The 15412-nt window shown below is 30.9% G+C and overlaps 2 protein-coding genes across 3 annotated transcripts in view; one reads left to right on the top strand and one right to left on the bottom strand.

Annotated features, from left to right (window-relative positions):
• Positions 1-3551: 3551 nt before the first annotated feature.
• Positions 3552-11582, top strand: LOC111047769 (suppressor protein SRP40). 2 transcript variants are annotated; one of them, XM_022333599.2, is made up of 3 exons: positions 3552-3687; positions 5811-6005; positions 8383-9146. In XM_022333599.2, exons 1-3 carry the CDS (start codon positions 3654-3656, stop codon positions 8772-8774), a joined length of 621 nt encoding a protein of 206 aa, XP_022189291.2. In that variant the 5' UTR covers positions 3552-3653; the 3' UTR covers positions 8775-9146. The 2 variants fall into 2 exon arrangements, with proteins under 2 accessions (XP_022189291.2, XP_039282491.1); XM_039426557.1 differs by lacking the exon at positions 8383-9146 and adding an exon at positions 10048-11582 and having other exon boundaries at positions 3565-3687.
• A 1812-nt stretch (positions 11583-13394) lies between these two features.
• Positions 13395-15412, bottom strand: part of LOC111047765 (hemocytin) — a 79721-nt gene continuing 77703 nt past the window's right edge. The window contains 2 exon segments of the mRNA XM_039427115.1: positions 13395-13750; positions 15191-15343. Coding sequence (XP_039283049.1) covers positions 13602-13750; positions 15191-15343 — 302 coding nt within the window. The 3' untranslated portion in view covers positions 13395-13601.

The following is a 15412-nucleotide window of genomic DNA, read 5'->3' as shown; positions in this document are numbered from 1 at the left end:
ATGTATTTAATCAGAGGCTAAACATTATGAATCTGGACATTTTCTTCTATTCCTCTATGGTGTAGGCTATAACTTCTACGGTACTGCTTCTAATCATCAAAATAATTCGATGCTGATATTGTAATGGTGAGTGAATTCAGTTTATCAATATTTCTACTATGAAACTATATGCTTTATAGAAGACGATTGGATATGTATTATGATAATGAAGATCTTTTATCAAGGGGAGAAAAAACCGCATTGGCCAACATAGTATGTTTAATAACGTACATAAAGCTTTACCATTTACACAGCTTTGGTAAATCAAAGATTGGTCCGTTATTAATAACGCTTTGGCCGCATTGGTCAACATAGAATGTTTAATAAATCGAAGATTGGTCCGTTATTAATAACGCATTGGCCAACATAGAATGTTTAATAAATCAAAGATTGGTCCGTTATTAATAACGCATTGGCCAACATAGAATGTTTAATAAATCAAAGATTGGTCCGTTATTAATAACGCATTGGCCAACATAGAATGTTTAATAAATCAAAGATTGGTCAGTTATTAATAACGCATTGGCCAACATAGAATTTATAATAAATCAGAGATTAGTCCGTTATTGGTCCGTTGTTTAATAAATCAAAGATTGGTCCGTTGTTTAATAAATTAAAAGGTTGGTCCGTTATTTGCATTCCAGACATGTAATAAATTATATGATGATAAAGATGAAGAATATTCTAGACTCAATGATGAATTGATGGATGTTATAAAGTTACATCTGTCATCATATTTATTTGATTTAATGCACTTCGATTCATGGATCTTCTCTCAATTGATTTTCAATTTTATTATTAGTTTATTTCATGTGGAGACAGATTCTGAGAGATACGTTTACAACATGATAGGGAAATTGAATACATTTTATCACTATACGGCATTATATATTGAGGTGCAGCATCTGATTATTTTATCAATTTAAGGCACCTAATTATAGGCTACATGAAACTGGACATGTAGCCTGAGGGCCAAGCCACATGAAGCGTTTTTCCAGCCGTTTTCAAATAAGTTGGGAGGGCAGGAAGCTGTCTGATTGGCTGAATCAGCTGACAATCAGCCAATCAGGGAGCTTCCTGCCATGCCGACTCGTCTGAGATCCTAATTCTAACTATTTCACTGTTGTAACTTCTACTGCTATATCAAAATAATTCGATGCTGATATTATTAAGGTGAGTAAATTATGTTCATCATCAATATTTCTAGTTACTATGAAACTATACTGTATACTGCTTAATATAAGACAATTGGATATGTATGACGATATTGAAGATCTTGTATCAAGGGGAGAAAAAAACGCATGAGCCAACATAGAATCATCACATGGCATTGTTTCGTGAATCAAAGACTGGTCCATTATTTGGCATTCCAAACATACAATGAATGATAATATATATTGGAGATATGATATATGGAGGCTCAATGATGGAGGTATAATTGATGGATGTTATAAAGTTATGTCTGTCATCTTCATTTTTAATATTATATAATGGTGATGGTTTCTTGATTCATTCCGAGCTGCTTTGTATTAACACACTTTTTTATGTTTTTAAACACGACATGCAGTCAATTATTAAGTAAATAATTAAATACTTTTTACTCACTGACTGAAGTACTTTCGATCGTCTAGCGATCATTTTCATCAGTGAAAATTTTAACTTTTAAGTAAAGTTTTAATATTTAAAAGTTTAAATATTCACTTAATTATTGACTGCATGACGTGTTTAAATACATAAAAAATGTGTTATTATAATATCTATAAATATATAATATATATCTATATAATATCTATCAATATTTAATTATCTAAATTTGGGAGAGGAATAGCACAAGGTTACCTTTTTTATTCTCTCCCTATCATTTCGATGATGTATTTATTGTATCAATCAATATAGAATAAAATTAATTTCATTATTTGATAAATTTCATTTATTTTATTCATATACACTTTATGTATCTTATCTGAATTAATATCTTATTACCTATATCATTAGTTTATTTCATGTGGAGACAGATCTTGAGAGATGAGTTTACAACTGGATAGCGAAATTATATACATTTTATCACTATATTTATTGAGGTACATAGTCTGATTATTTACTCAATTCAAGAGGTAACGTACTTGGAATGAATTAACAAAAATAGTCGTTACCAATCATCTACCTGAATTAAGATACACTTTATGTATCTTCTCTAAATTAATATCTAATTATATCATTAGTTTATTTCATGTGGAGACAGATCTTGAGAGATGAGTTCACAACAGGATATTGAAATTAAATACATTTTATCACTATATTTATTAAGGTACAGAGTCTGACTATTTACTCAATTCAAGGTAACGTACTTGGAATAAACAAAAATTAGTCGTTACCAATCATCTACCTGAATTAAGATACACTTTATGTATCTTCTCTAAATTAATATCTAATTATATCATTAGTTTATTTCATGTGGAGACAGATCTTGAGAGATGAGTTCACAACAGGATATTAAAATTAAATACATTTTATCACTATATTTATTAAGGTACAGAATCTGATTATTTACTCAATTCAAGGTAACGTACTTGGAATAAACAAAAATTAGTCGTTACCAATCATCTACCTGAATTAGGGTAATGATACATGTTAATTGATAAGGATGGTCAATCTCAATTTAAGTTCGTTCATTAATTTGTGTTGTAGATCCATTCTTCTCCACTATCAATTCAAAATCTGAAATAAAAACACTTTTGAAGTGTAAACAGTTACTTTTTGTCGTTGACGAGGCACCTGTTCTAACAGTGTATACTGTATAAATAATGTAAAATGCTGATAAATAAAATGAAAAAATGAATGAATGATTTTTAGCATTTATTTTATTTATTTATTTATTTACTCTTATGGCTTTTATCGGCAGAGAGATCCTTTCGGATGTTCTGCCTTGCCGTGTTACCCAATGTCATTTCCTATCAACACTCAAGTTTATAGGTTATGTCTTGGGTTCTTCATTTTTCTCACTAAAAATTTGCACTTTCACTTCCTGAGTTCCTATTTTATAAATCTTGAAATCAAGAAAACTATTTTAAAACACAAAATCACATTTAAAAAGCAAAAACTATAAAAATTTTGATGATAATATTGAACTGAAAATTTCACATTACAATTTTTTCCACGGCAACCAATTTTGACAGGAAGATTTTTAGCATTGACTAGGTTTCTACCTAATGTTGGTCATCTTCAGACAGAGGAGACTCAAAGTTTTCACTTAAAAATTATTTTTAATTCAAAGAATGAATTTATAATAATTTGAGGTGAGAATATTCGAGTATCCAGTTATTAACGACAAATAATTTAGTTGCACACATAATGAATGGATCCCAATTTCGAAGTTGTGGTAGTTTTGCTAAATGTCCTTCATATTTATAGCAAAGTAAGGAATATTACTCATTGAATAATAAGGCATTCTTATCTGCAAAAAATGCTCAGCATGTAATAACTTGAATAACACATGTAATTTATTTCGAGCAAAGCAAAATGGCTATAAAAGAAGCACATGCCAAAGTACGGTAGTCCAGTCTCAGTCAAAAAGTAGCCTAAGTAGGACACTGTGAAATTTTTGTATTTTAAAAATGTTCGAAAAGTGTTTTTCATTGCTGTTTTTCGGTAAGTTCAAATATCAGATAACAACAGCTTCTTAATTTTTAATTATTGATTGTATTGTTGAATCAGAGCTCTTGAATAAATTATTCCTTACCTCAAAATTGATTGTTTTTTTAGTTTTAAAGTAAAAATTAGTCCTCTTCAATGTTTATTCCATTACGAACTGCTTGTTAAATAATCACTTTGAACAATTAATTACGACATAGCAGTCAGGTATACCTGACTGCTATGTCGTAATTAATTGTTCAAAGTGATTGTAAAAATTAGGTAGGTAGCTCATGAGTTGTGTGATGGAGAACTACATAATTATAACTCGTTTCTGATCACAGATTTTAATATTATTTCTTCAATCATGCTGCTCTTTGGATTAGCCTACTCTCAATTTCAACTATAATTATCAACACTATTAACAATTATTATGATCATCATAGGTACTATTCTATTCTTGTACCGTAACCATGAACACATGACTTTTTATAGAAACTAATCATCAGTCTCAAATCTTATTAACCTACAGGTATCTATCAAATTCAACTCAACCTAATATTTTAAGTTTTACGTTTTATTTATGTTTCATGTTTTCACGAAAGTTTTACTTATCAATCTGTCCAAATTTAAAATTGTTTGTTTTATTCTAATCTATATTCTCATATTGTGATTTGGTGTAGAAAATTGAAATGGACATAACCAGTGTATAATATTTGTACAATTTGAAACTATAAATTAGGAAATTGAAAAAGTTTTGGGCAATAGCCTGTTTTTTCTTTTCCGATCAATGTATTATTGTTTGTGCTAACCTAATAAAATAAATGAATATTATTGAATTAGAAATAAGTACCTAATATTGGAAGCTGTGAACAAAGGAGCACGATGATATGTTAAATTGAACAAAACTCTCATTGAATTACTAATTTGCTGTAAATTTAAATACAGACTATTATGAAGTATCATCTTTTTGATTTAATCGAAGATATTAAAAACCGATCTCTTCAATATGTATTTATTTAAAAAATATTAAAAGAATTTCAAATATTTTTTATTAAACGAGTATCACTTTTTTCACACTGGATTACAGTAGCATATAGTGAGGTCCACGTTATAATGTCAGTGTTTGATTAGCAATGGTATTGCTATCCTTGTTTATCATTCAACAAAGCGGATAGCGCTATCTCTTTCTCGCTTTGCTCTGTTGCCACATAATCTTTTAATAATGTAGAATTGATAGTTAATTAACAAAATATTAAATCTCAATTATGAAAATTAATCATGAAATTATTGAAAAATATAATTTCTCGCTTAATAAATTATTGACCGAGCGAAGTGAGGTCTAAGATTCAAGTCAACAGTTTGGCATTTCTTCAATGTTCAAATTTTTAAATGTTTATATGTTGCGCATTCACGGCGAAACGCGGTAATAGATTTTCATGAACTTTGACAGGTATGTTCCTTTTTTAATTGCGCGTCGACGTATATACAAGGTTTTGCATTTCAAGGATAACTTAATATAAAAGGAGAAAGGAGCCTCCTTCATACGCCAATATTAGAGTAAAAATCAGACTATAGAATTATTCATCATAAATCAGCTGACAGGTGATTACACAGATGTGTGGAGAAGCCAGTCTATTGCTGTATTTCCATAAGTTCTATAGTTTCAATCAGGTACTTGTTGATGAGAATACTGCGTGAGGTCTACTGTTCACAGAACTACTAGTAATTGATTATTTTAAACGAGAATGTACAGTTGATATTACATCAATAAACTTGTATCAGCTACCGTCTATAGATAGCAACGTTGTTCCCCTATCTTTCTCCACTGCCATTATAACGTGGAACCCACTATAGTTGATAACTAATTTCTGATTATATATGATTAATTCCAGTTTCAAAAAGTGAATTTAATCGCATTTAGCGATGGAATCCGAAATTGTTTATTAGAGATTAATATTGAATAATTCTCTACAAAATTTATCAATTTACAGCAGTCATCACTCTGGATTTTTGCGACTATGTTAGGACTTCTTTAGCCATTCCAATAACATTCGCAGTTTATGGTGAAATTTGAATTCATTAAATTATTAGAGATTAATATTGAATAATTCTCCAAAAATTTTTTTTATAATTTACAGCAGTCATTACTCTGGATGTTTGCGACTATGTTAGGACATCAGCCATTCCAACATTCACGAGCTGCAGTCTGAAAAACTGTGATCAGTATAACAGCGCCTCTGCCTCGGCATCGACCTGTGCTGGAGATGGCATCTCCTGGCAAGTGTTTCCCAATGAGTGCGAGATGATGAACTTCAACTGCAAATACGGTTACAGTGAGTGCTAACCATTTTTCAATGCACTGAACACAAGTTATCATAGTAGTATCTTCACCAAGTTATATTAATAAGCTAAGTGCATTGTGCAAATGAACTTGAAACTTCATCTGATATTATACAAGTTTCACTTAGTAGGCTTGTTATAAAGTAGGCTATATGTAAGCTTTGTATAAGCTTACAAGTTATACTTCATCTTATATCAAGTTATGCATAGTAAGTCATATGTATGGAAACCCCTCAATAAGTTGGAGACTGTTGTAGATTATAATAGGTACTATAACTCTCAGGATAAGTTATTGGTCGAATACTCTACCTTTTGACGTACAGCAACTGGTTAAAGTTTTTGTTTTTTTAAGAAATGACTGAATACAAGCAATTTTGAATACTTGAATCGTATCATAGAATATTAATTATTTTATTATATTTTTACTTTCCTTGCCCTATTCCCATAGGTAAGGGAAGTATTGCTTTCCGAAAAAAATTAAGGTAACCCAATTTCTAAATTTCTATACGTTTCAAGGTCCCCTGAGTCCAAAAAAGTGGTTTTTGGGTATTGGTCTGTATGTGTGTGTGTGTGTTGTGTGTGTGTGTGTGTGTGTGTGTGTGTGGTGTGTGTGTGTGTGTGTGTGTGTGTGTGTGTGTTGTGTGTGTGTGTGTATGAGTGTATGAGACGAACATACACTCATTCTGTGTACACACAGAATATATAGTATATATTAAATATCTTATCTCCCAATTCACGGAATGACTTGAAATTTGAAACGTAAGGTCTTTACAATATACGGATCCGACACGAACAATTTCGATCTGATGCAATTCAAGATGGCGGATAAAATGGTGAAAATGTTGTCAAAAACAGGGTTTTTCGCGATTTTCTCGAAAACGGCTCCAACGATTTTGATCAAATTTATACCTAAATAATAGTCATTGATAAGCTCTATGAACTGCCACAAGTCCCACATCTGTAAAAATTCCAGGAGCTCCATCCGATCTATGCAAAGTTTGATATCAGGCTTTAGATACAATTTAAACAAAAAATTTCGAGTGAAAAAGATTGAGCTTGAGAATATCTACAACTAATGTTCAGTAACATTTTCACCTAAAATTGAAAATAAGCTCGAAATTCGAGAAAATGTGATTATCCAATAATATTGCAACTGTTGACAACTGTTGATTCTATTAAATGATTCATTATGAAGAGATAGCAGACCTCGTGTGTTTCCAGCGTTATTGCCCTGTCACCAGCTGGCTCAAATCTTTGAATAGTAGACTTGAGATGCGCGGGAAGACAGCGTCAGGTGATAAATTTTCAAAACGGCAAGGAAAGTTGTGTGAGTGCGCCACACCAGATTTTTATTGATGTCATATTCATTTATTTATAATTTTTACAAAGAAGCACTGTTCAGGAGAGAAAAACTGAGGATACTCCTTGTACTATTTCACTCCCAAATTTAGATAATATTTTAAAAGTCCGAAGTAGGGTTATGATTCCACTTTTCTAAAATTTAGTCAATTTTCACTCAAAAACAATAAAAAATAAGAATTTAAATTTTGACGGTTAAAGAACAGAATAAAAAAGAAAGATATTAAACGCAAATTACCATTAATTGAAAAGTTTCTGCGTAATTTCACAAAATTTAGAACCGGAAAAACACAACTCATTATTCATTCTTCAATTCGAATTGTTATTGTTGTGAGGGTGACCAGTTGAAGAGCCAAACCCCTCTAAATACAATTTATGAGTTTGAAAATCGCTTCCCATCTAGAGCTCTAGGTCCACTCATCTCTCATCATCATTTCTGTCTCATTACCCAAAACCTAAAGCTCATATGAGCATCATCCTCATGATAAATGAATTATGAATTAATGTCATAAAATAAATCAAACGCATAATATAAATGACAATTTTTGAACGAAAATCCAAAGTTGAATGCTGCTTAGTTTTCGTTTGATAATTTTAATTACGTATTCATAAGCATTTTAACAAAATGAAATTTTTCATTAATTTCCATCTGTATGGTATGAAATTTATACTGTACTAGATTAGCACTTGAACAAGTTTAATTTCTCATTAATTTTCATCTGTATAAAATAAAATTTATGTTGTTCTAGATTAGCATTTGACTAATGCAATTTCTCATTAATTAATTTCAATCTGTATAAAATGAAATTCTCGCTTTTCTAGATTATCATTTGTACAAATGCAATTTCTCATTAAGAATTTGCATTTCTTAAATGCAATCTTAAAAAGAAGTAATATCCATCTTATAAAATGAAATTTATAAGACTAAATTAAACTCCATCTTATAAAATAAAATTTAATCTGTAAATCCATAAATTTCCATCTTATAAAATGAAATCTATTCTGTTCTAGATTTCCAATCAAAGAACTCCAACGAATGTAAAGATTGGTCGTCGGCGTCTTCATCCTCCTCTTCCGACTCATCTCTCTCAGTCTCCTCCTCTTCAGACTCTCCCTCCTTCTCTTCCTCTTCCGACTCGTCTTACTCCTCAGCCTCCTTCGACTCGAGCACCGGATCATCTCTCTCTGCATCCTCATCCTCATCGGAAAAGATTTCGGCCTCCAAGGATGGAGGCTCAGGATCCTCTTCGTCATCATCATCAACTGATTCATCATTGTCGGTGTCATCATCATCGGACAGCTCCTATGATTCAGCCACTGACTCATCAGCTAGCTCCTCGTCTTCTGACAAAGGACAGTACAATAATGGGTTCCTGCCCAACGCAATCATCTACAGAAAGTAGATTTTATGTGAAAATTTAGTGTAGAAGATTCTTAATTCTGTATATATTTTCTCCCCAACACAATACAGATTTCCACAGAGAGTAGAATTGCTTGTGTAAAAATGTAATGTAGAAGACTCTTAATACTGTATCTATTTTCTTCCAAACACCATACAAACCTGTACAGAAAGAAGAATTTCTTGTGTAAAAATGTAGTGTAGACGAAGATCCTTATTATATTTTTTTCTTTTGAACGCAATACAGTCAATCTACAGAAAGTACGAGTAGCTTATGTAGAATGTAAAGTAGAATATTATAAATTAAGAAAATAACTTGTATCCTTGTATTATTTTCTAAATAAATTTTGTTTGATTTAAAAATATCACAAGGGAACTAGTTATTTTCTTTATTTTCTATGATTGAACATTCAAGTAGCTCTTTAAAAATACTTTAATGGAAAATTATAAATATTTATGTTTTGACGGTTAAAGAACAGAATAAAAAAGAAAGATATTAAACGCAAATTACCATTAATTGAAAAGTTTCTGCGTAATTTCACAAAATTTAGAACCGGAAAAACACAACTCACTATTCATTCTTCAATTCGAATTGTTATTGTTGTGAGGGTGACCAGTTAAAGAGCCAAACCCCTCTAAATACAATTTATGAGTTTGAAAATCGCTTCCCATCTAGAGCTCTAGGTCCACTCATCTCTCATCATCATCTTCTGTCTCATTACCCAAAACCTACAGCTCATGTGAGCATCATCCTCATGATAAATGAATTATGAATTAATGTCAAAAAATAAATCAAAAGCATAATATAAATGACAATTTTTGAACGAAAATCCAAAGTTGAATGCTGCTTAGTTTCGTTTGATAATAATTACGTATTCATAAGCATTTAAACAAAATGCAATTTTTCATTAATTTCCATCTGTATGGTATGAAATTTATACTGTACTAGATTAGCACTTGAACAAGTTTAATTTCTCATTAATTTCAATCTGTATAAAATAAAATTTATGTTGTTCTAGATTAGCATTTGACTAATACAATTTCTCATTAATTTCAATCTGTATAAAATGAAATTCTCGCTTTTCTAGATTATCATTTGTACAAATGCAATTTCTCATTAAGAATTTGCATTTCTTAAATGCAATCTTAAAAAGAAATAATATCCATCTTATAAAATGAAATTTATAAGACTAAATTAAACTCCATCTTATAAAATGAAATTTATTCTGTAAATCCATAAATTTCCATCTTATAAAATGAAATCTATTCTGTTCTAGATTTCCAATCAAAGAACTCCAACGAATGTAAAGATTGGTCGTCGGCCTCTTCTTCCTCCTCTTCCGATTCATCTCTGTCAGTCTCCTCCTCTTCAGACTCTCCCTCCTTCTCTTCCTCTTCCGACTCGTCTTACTCCTCAGCCTCCTTCGACTCGAGCACCGGATCATCTCTCTCTGCATCCTCATCCTCATCGGAAAAGAGTTCGGCCTCCAAGGATGGAGGCTCAGGATCCTCTTCGTCATCATCAACTGATTCGTCATTGTCTGTGTCATCATCATCGGACAGCTCCTATGAATCAGCCACTGACTCATCAGCTAGCTCCTCGTCTTCTGACAAAGGACAGTACAATAATGGGTTCCTCCCTAACGCAATCATCTACAGAAAGTAGATTTTATGTGAAAATTTAGTGTAGGAGATTCTTAATAATGTATATATTTTCTTCTGAACCGCATACAAACAATCTACTGAAAGTAGTTTATGTAGAAATGTAATGTAGCCTACAAGATCCTTAACATGGGCCTACTATTTTCTTTTAAACGCCATTCAAACAATATATACAAAAAGTAGTTTATGTGAAAATGTAATGTAGCCTACAAGATCCTTAATATAGGCCCACTATTTTATTTTAAACGCCATTAAAACAATATATACAGAAAGTAGCTTATGTGAAAATTTAATTTAGAAGGAACTTTGAGACTTTATTGAAAAAAGAAAGAGAAAATACAATATTACATAAATAAATCAAGTCAATTTCAGCATTGAATGCTCTAAAGGTAGTCCTGTATTGGGCATAATTCTTAATACTGTATCTATTTTCTTCCAAACACCATACAGAAAATAGGTCTATACAAAAACTAGAATTACTTATGTAAAAATGTGGTGTAGACAAAGATCCTTATAATATATTGCCTTTTTTCTTTAGGGCTACTTTCAATATAAATAAAAATATCAATCGGAGTACCCTTTTAAATTATTGTTATTATTTGAGTCTAGAAAATACTTAATACTTGAAAATGGCATTAGTAGCCGAAACATGTCGTGAAAAAATAATTTAAAAGGGTAGGTACTCAGATTAATGGATTCATATTTTTATCTATCCTCAATTAATTATATTCTTTCGAACGCAATATAGCCAATCTACAGAAAGTAGCTTGTATAGAATGTAATGTGAACGATTATAAAGTATAGAAGATAACTAGTATCCATGTATTATTTGTAAAGAAATTGTGTTCAATTTAGAAATATTACAAGGAGACTAGTTATTTTCTATGATTGCACATTCAAGTAGCCTTATATATTTTATTACAAGATTAGATATAATTATGAATGTTTTCTTCTAACTCCATACATAGACAATCTACAGAAAGTAGAACCGTAGCTTATGTGAAAATGTAGTGTTGAAGATTCTTAATAACGGTACCGGTACTGTATATTTTCTTCCGAACACCATAGATACAGACAATCTACAAAAAGTAGGATTGCTTGTGTAGAAATGTGTATGTAGAAGATTGTAAATATATAGTTTGCAAATTAACTAACGTGTGTTGTTTTATTCATGCTGATAATCTATGTTTGAAAATTCCTTCAGTGAAACGACTTCATAATAACCACAGAGTTTAATAATGTAGGCTAACAGAGAAAGCTTCAAGCTGGATTCGCACATAAGTGACAATGAACAGTAAAAATAATTATAATTCAAAACTGTAGGTCCATTCATCCCTCATTATCATCCGCCTTATTATCATTATCATCCACACACAAGCCTAGAGCTCATGTGGGCATCACCCTCACAAAAAAAAAGTTCTAATTGGTCTATTCTCACTCATCACGGCCGAGTGAGTATGAATAATACTAGAACTTATGGGAATCATATTGTCACTATTCACTGTCACTGTTGTGTGAGAATCCAGCTTTATCCTATGGCAAGATTTTAATCTAAGGCTTCAAATAAGGCTATAATACGTTTTCATCCTGCGCTTTATCATTGCGTGGCAAACACACACAGCAACCGACGACAAACGAAGGAAATATCCAAAGTCTACATGCGGACGTGAGCAGACATATGAGAGCAGACGGATGTCTGTGAGCGTTGAAACATTGGAGCACCCGGGAAGGTAGTTTTTGTCCGTCTGCCTGCATACTTTCATCTGCTGCTGTCCTAATGTGTGCTAACCTAACCTAACCTAACCTATTTTTTTCATGAGTGAGAGATTGATCTCAAGTCAATGAGAGAGATTCTTCGCCAATCACAGAATCATATATTTCTAATAACCTGTAATGAGGAGTGCAATGAGGATATCTTGGTCAATCTTGAGAAATCTCAAATTTTGAGTAGGCTAGAGTAGCCTATTCCAAAAATATAAACTCCATGACACTTTCTCATCCAATGGTTTCTATTTTTATTTAGCATTGGATGGATGAATAGAAGTAAATATATAAGTGAATATGATAAATTGAATAAGCAAGGGACTTTTCAACACAATGTTATAGATCAGTACTGTAATACACAATTATGAATACCAAGGGCTACTTAAATTTATTTAAGTGAAATAAGCACCCTTTTTTTAGAAATTACTTTTAACTTATTTTTACAAAATCAATAAACTTTTTAAAATCATGAACCATGAAAACTTAATTTAAAGCACTATGCAATTCGGAAATCAAGATTAAAACCAAGTTTATTGTTCTCTAAAAAGAAGTAAAAGGTGATTTCTGAAAAAATACTTATTTCATTCTATTCCTATTAACAATAACACAGTATTATTTTAAATACTCTGCAGTCTGTATATTGATAGTAGAAATAAATAGATTATTGATTCCAGAATTAACTTTAAATGTTAAATATTGTAACAGATTTTTATTCTGAAATGTTATGGATTGTATGACACTCATTAAGAGCAGTGAAGGCAATCTCTGGAATCAGTCAGTGTTGAAAAGTTGAGTATTAGTCTAAATACTGATCGATTATCAACTTTATTGATAGGATTATTTTTGACAATAAAAGAAATAGCAAATAAAAACACAAATTTGAATAATATATATTTTTATTATTGGCATGTATTTTTATTTATTCTCTGTTCAATTAGGATAACATTTCATTTCAAGGGGCTAGGTATCATTTTCAAGTATTGATAGTGTCATCAAGCATCAAAGTTACAACCAGAAAATAGTCTCTACTAATGAAAACACAAAATGTTAATTATAAAGCTTTTATTTGAGGTATTCTCTGTTCAATTGGGATAACATTATTTCATTTTAAGGGACTAGGTATCATTTTCAAGTATTGATAGTGCCATTAAGTACCACAGATACAATCCAGAGGAGTCTCTACTAATAAAAATACAAATTTAAATAATAAATCTTGTATTTGTGGTATGTATTTTCTCTGTTCAATTAGGATAATATCTCATTCAATGATAACAGTAGTCTCTACTAAGAAAAACACAAATTCAAATTATAAACCTTTTATTTGTGGTATCTATTTTCTCTGTTCAATTAGGATAACATTTCATTTCAAGGGACTAGGTATAGTTTTTAACAATTGATTGTGTCATCATGCCCCACAGTTCATGCAAACACATTTGGCAGGAACGAACACAGCTTTCTCCATGATCGATCCATCCTCACATGAGAGAGACACGTGAATGCTGTCGTATTTCACAGCTTGGCAACACTGGCATTTGCTGTCGTGAGATTCTGTATCTAAAAAAAAAACAAGTTCAAGTCAATATTATTTATGAGAATTAATTTATAGGCCTAATAATTATAATGTATCCTTATTTGGACTATACAGGTAAACGGAGTTTGAGATATGAACAGTTTTGGTTACGCCTCTGATTAAAGAATTTTTAAAGAATCAATTGTTTAGAATTTAATATTAATAAAATAAAATGAATTATTATTACATTAATCAATTAATTTTATCACAATTATTATATTGATTCAATTCAGTGCGTTTCAATGAAATAAATATATTAGTTGAAAGAAAAATTATTTATTAATTATTACATTTCACAATCACAATATCAAATTAATGATTGGGAGAGAATCAACAGGATAAACCCAAAATTTTTTCTCTCTCTAATTTTGATTAAAATAGTCCAAATGAGGTTATGAAAACAATTTTATAAAGATTACAAAAATTGAAAGTCCAAATATACATTTAACTAAGAATTTTGTATCTTGGTTGATCAGAAAGATGAAACAAATGATTATTAGCCTACACTTGAAAATGAATAATAATAAATTGAAAAAAACTTGATAAGCTTGTAGCCAGAAGAATGAATGAAGTAGGCCTACAGTAATAATACGTATTATTAATTCATCACACTTAGGGAATCCATGTCTTGTAATAGGGTAATTAAATGGATATGATTGAAAAGATGTCGAATAAGTCGTGAGCTTCATAGAAAAATGGAATGTAAATATCAATTTGTTTGACAAATGCTGATTTTTTATCCATTATTATCCCGGTGTTGATCCGAAGATTCCATGTATACGTATCAGATCCATGTCTTTTGAGAAATGAGGAAATAGACATGATTGAAAAAAGCCAAAATTCGGCGAAAATTCTTATTTTTTTATCCATTTTACTATTGCAGTGTTGATTCAAAAATTGCATGTAAGTAGTCACTACATTCCCTACAAAAATATAATGCAATCAGTACATTTTCCACAGGAAGCCAGTGCGAGAAATTATCGGAGAAATCTCGTAACTGTCAATTATTTTCATAGAAATTGATTGCTCAGCATCCCTTCATTTATTCACCCTTATTTATTTATTGTACATTCATTGATTGTTAACTAAATTCTATCATATCCTTTATCATGATGCACATAGTAAAGTGAAGTGGAATAGATGTTGTAGGTTCCACATAATTTGGAGAAATATGCGGTTCCTTAATATTGAGAGATTCCGCAACATATCTGTTCCTAGTGTTAATTTTATTATACACATATTTAAACTGAGTATTGTCTTTTTCCCTTAGGGCTACTTTTAATATAACTTAAATAAAAATATAAATCTGAGTATCCTTTTAAATTATTTCGTCACGACATGTTTCGGCTACTATTGCCATTTTCTAGTTTTTAAACTAGATACTTTATACTAGTGAAAACATGAGCTCAAGATGCAGAACTAACCTTTGTTGTAATAGGTGTAAGAATCACAGGCTCCCCGACATTCTGTGAAATTGTCAAGAACCTCGATATTTTGGCAGAGTCCATGTTTGACATCCAAGTGTCTAATCAGCTTCAATGTTTCGTTGGCTGGTAATGATTCAGGTGCACAAATACCTAAAAAAAATAATAGCACATTTGAAAAAATTATACGACAATTAATTGATTGTTCGATCTTACCATTGA

Source organism: Nilaparvata lugens, chromosome 4 (genome assembly GCF_014356525.2).
Source record: "Nilaparvata lugens isolate BPH chromosome 4, ASM1435652v1, whole genome shotgun sequence".
Taxonomy (NCBI): domain Eukaryota; kingdom Metazoa; phylum Arthropoda; class Insecta; order Hemiptera; family Delphacidae; genus Nilaparvata; species Nilaparvata lugens.
This window is presented reverse-complemented; position numbering and strand designations above follow the sequence as displayed.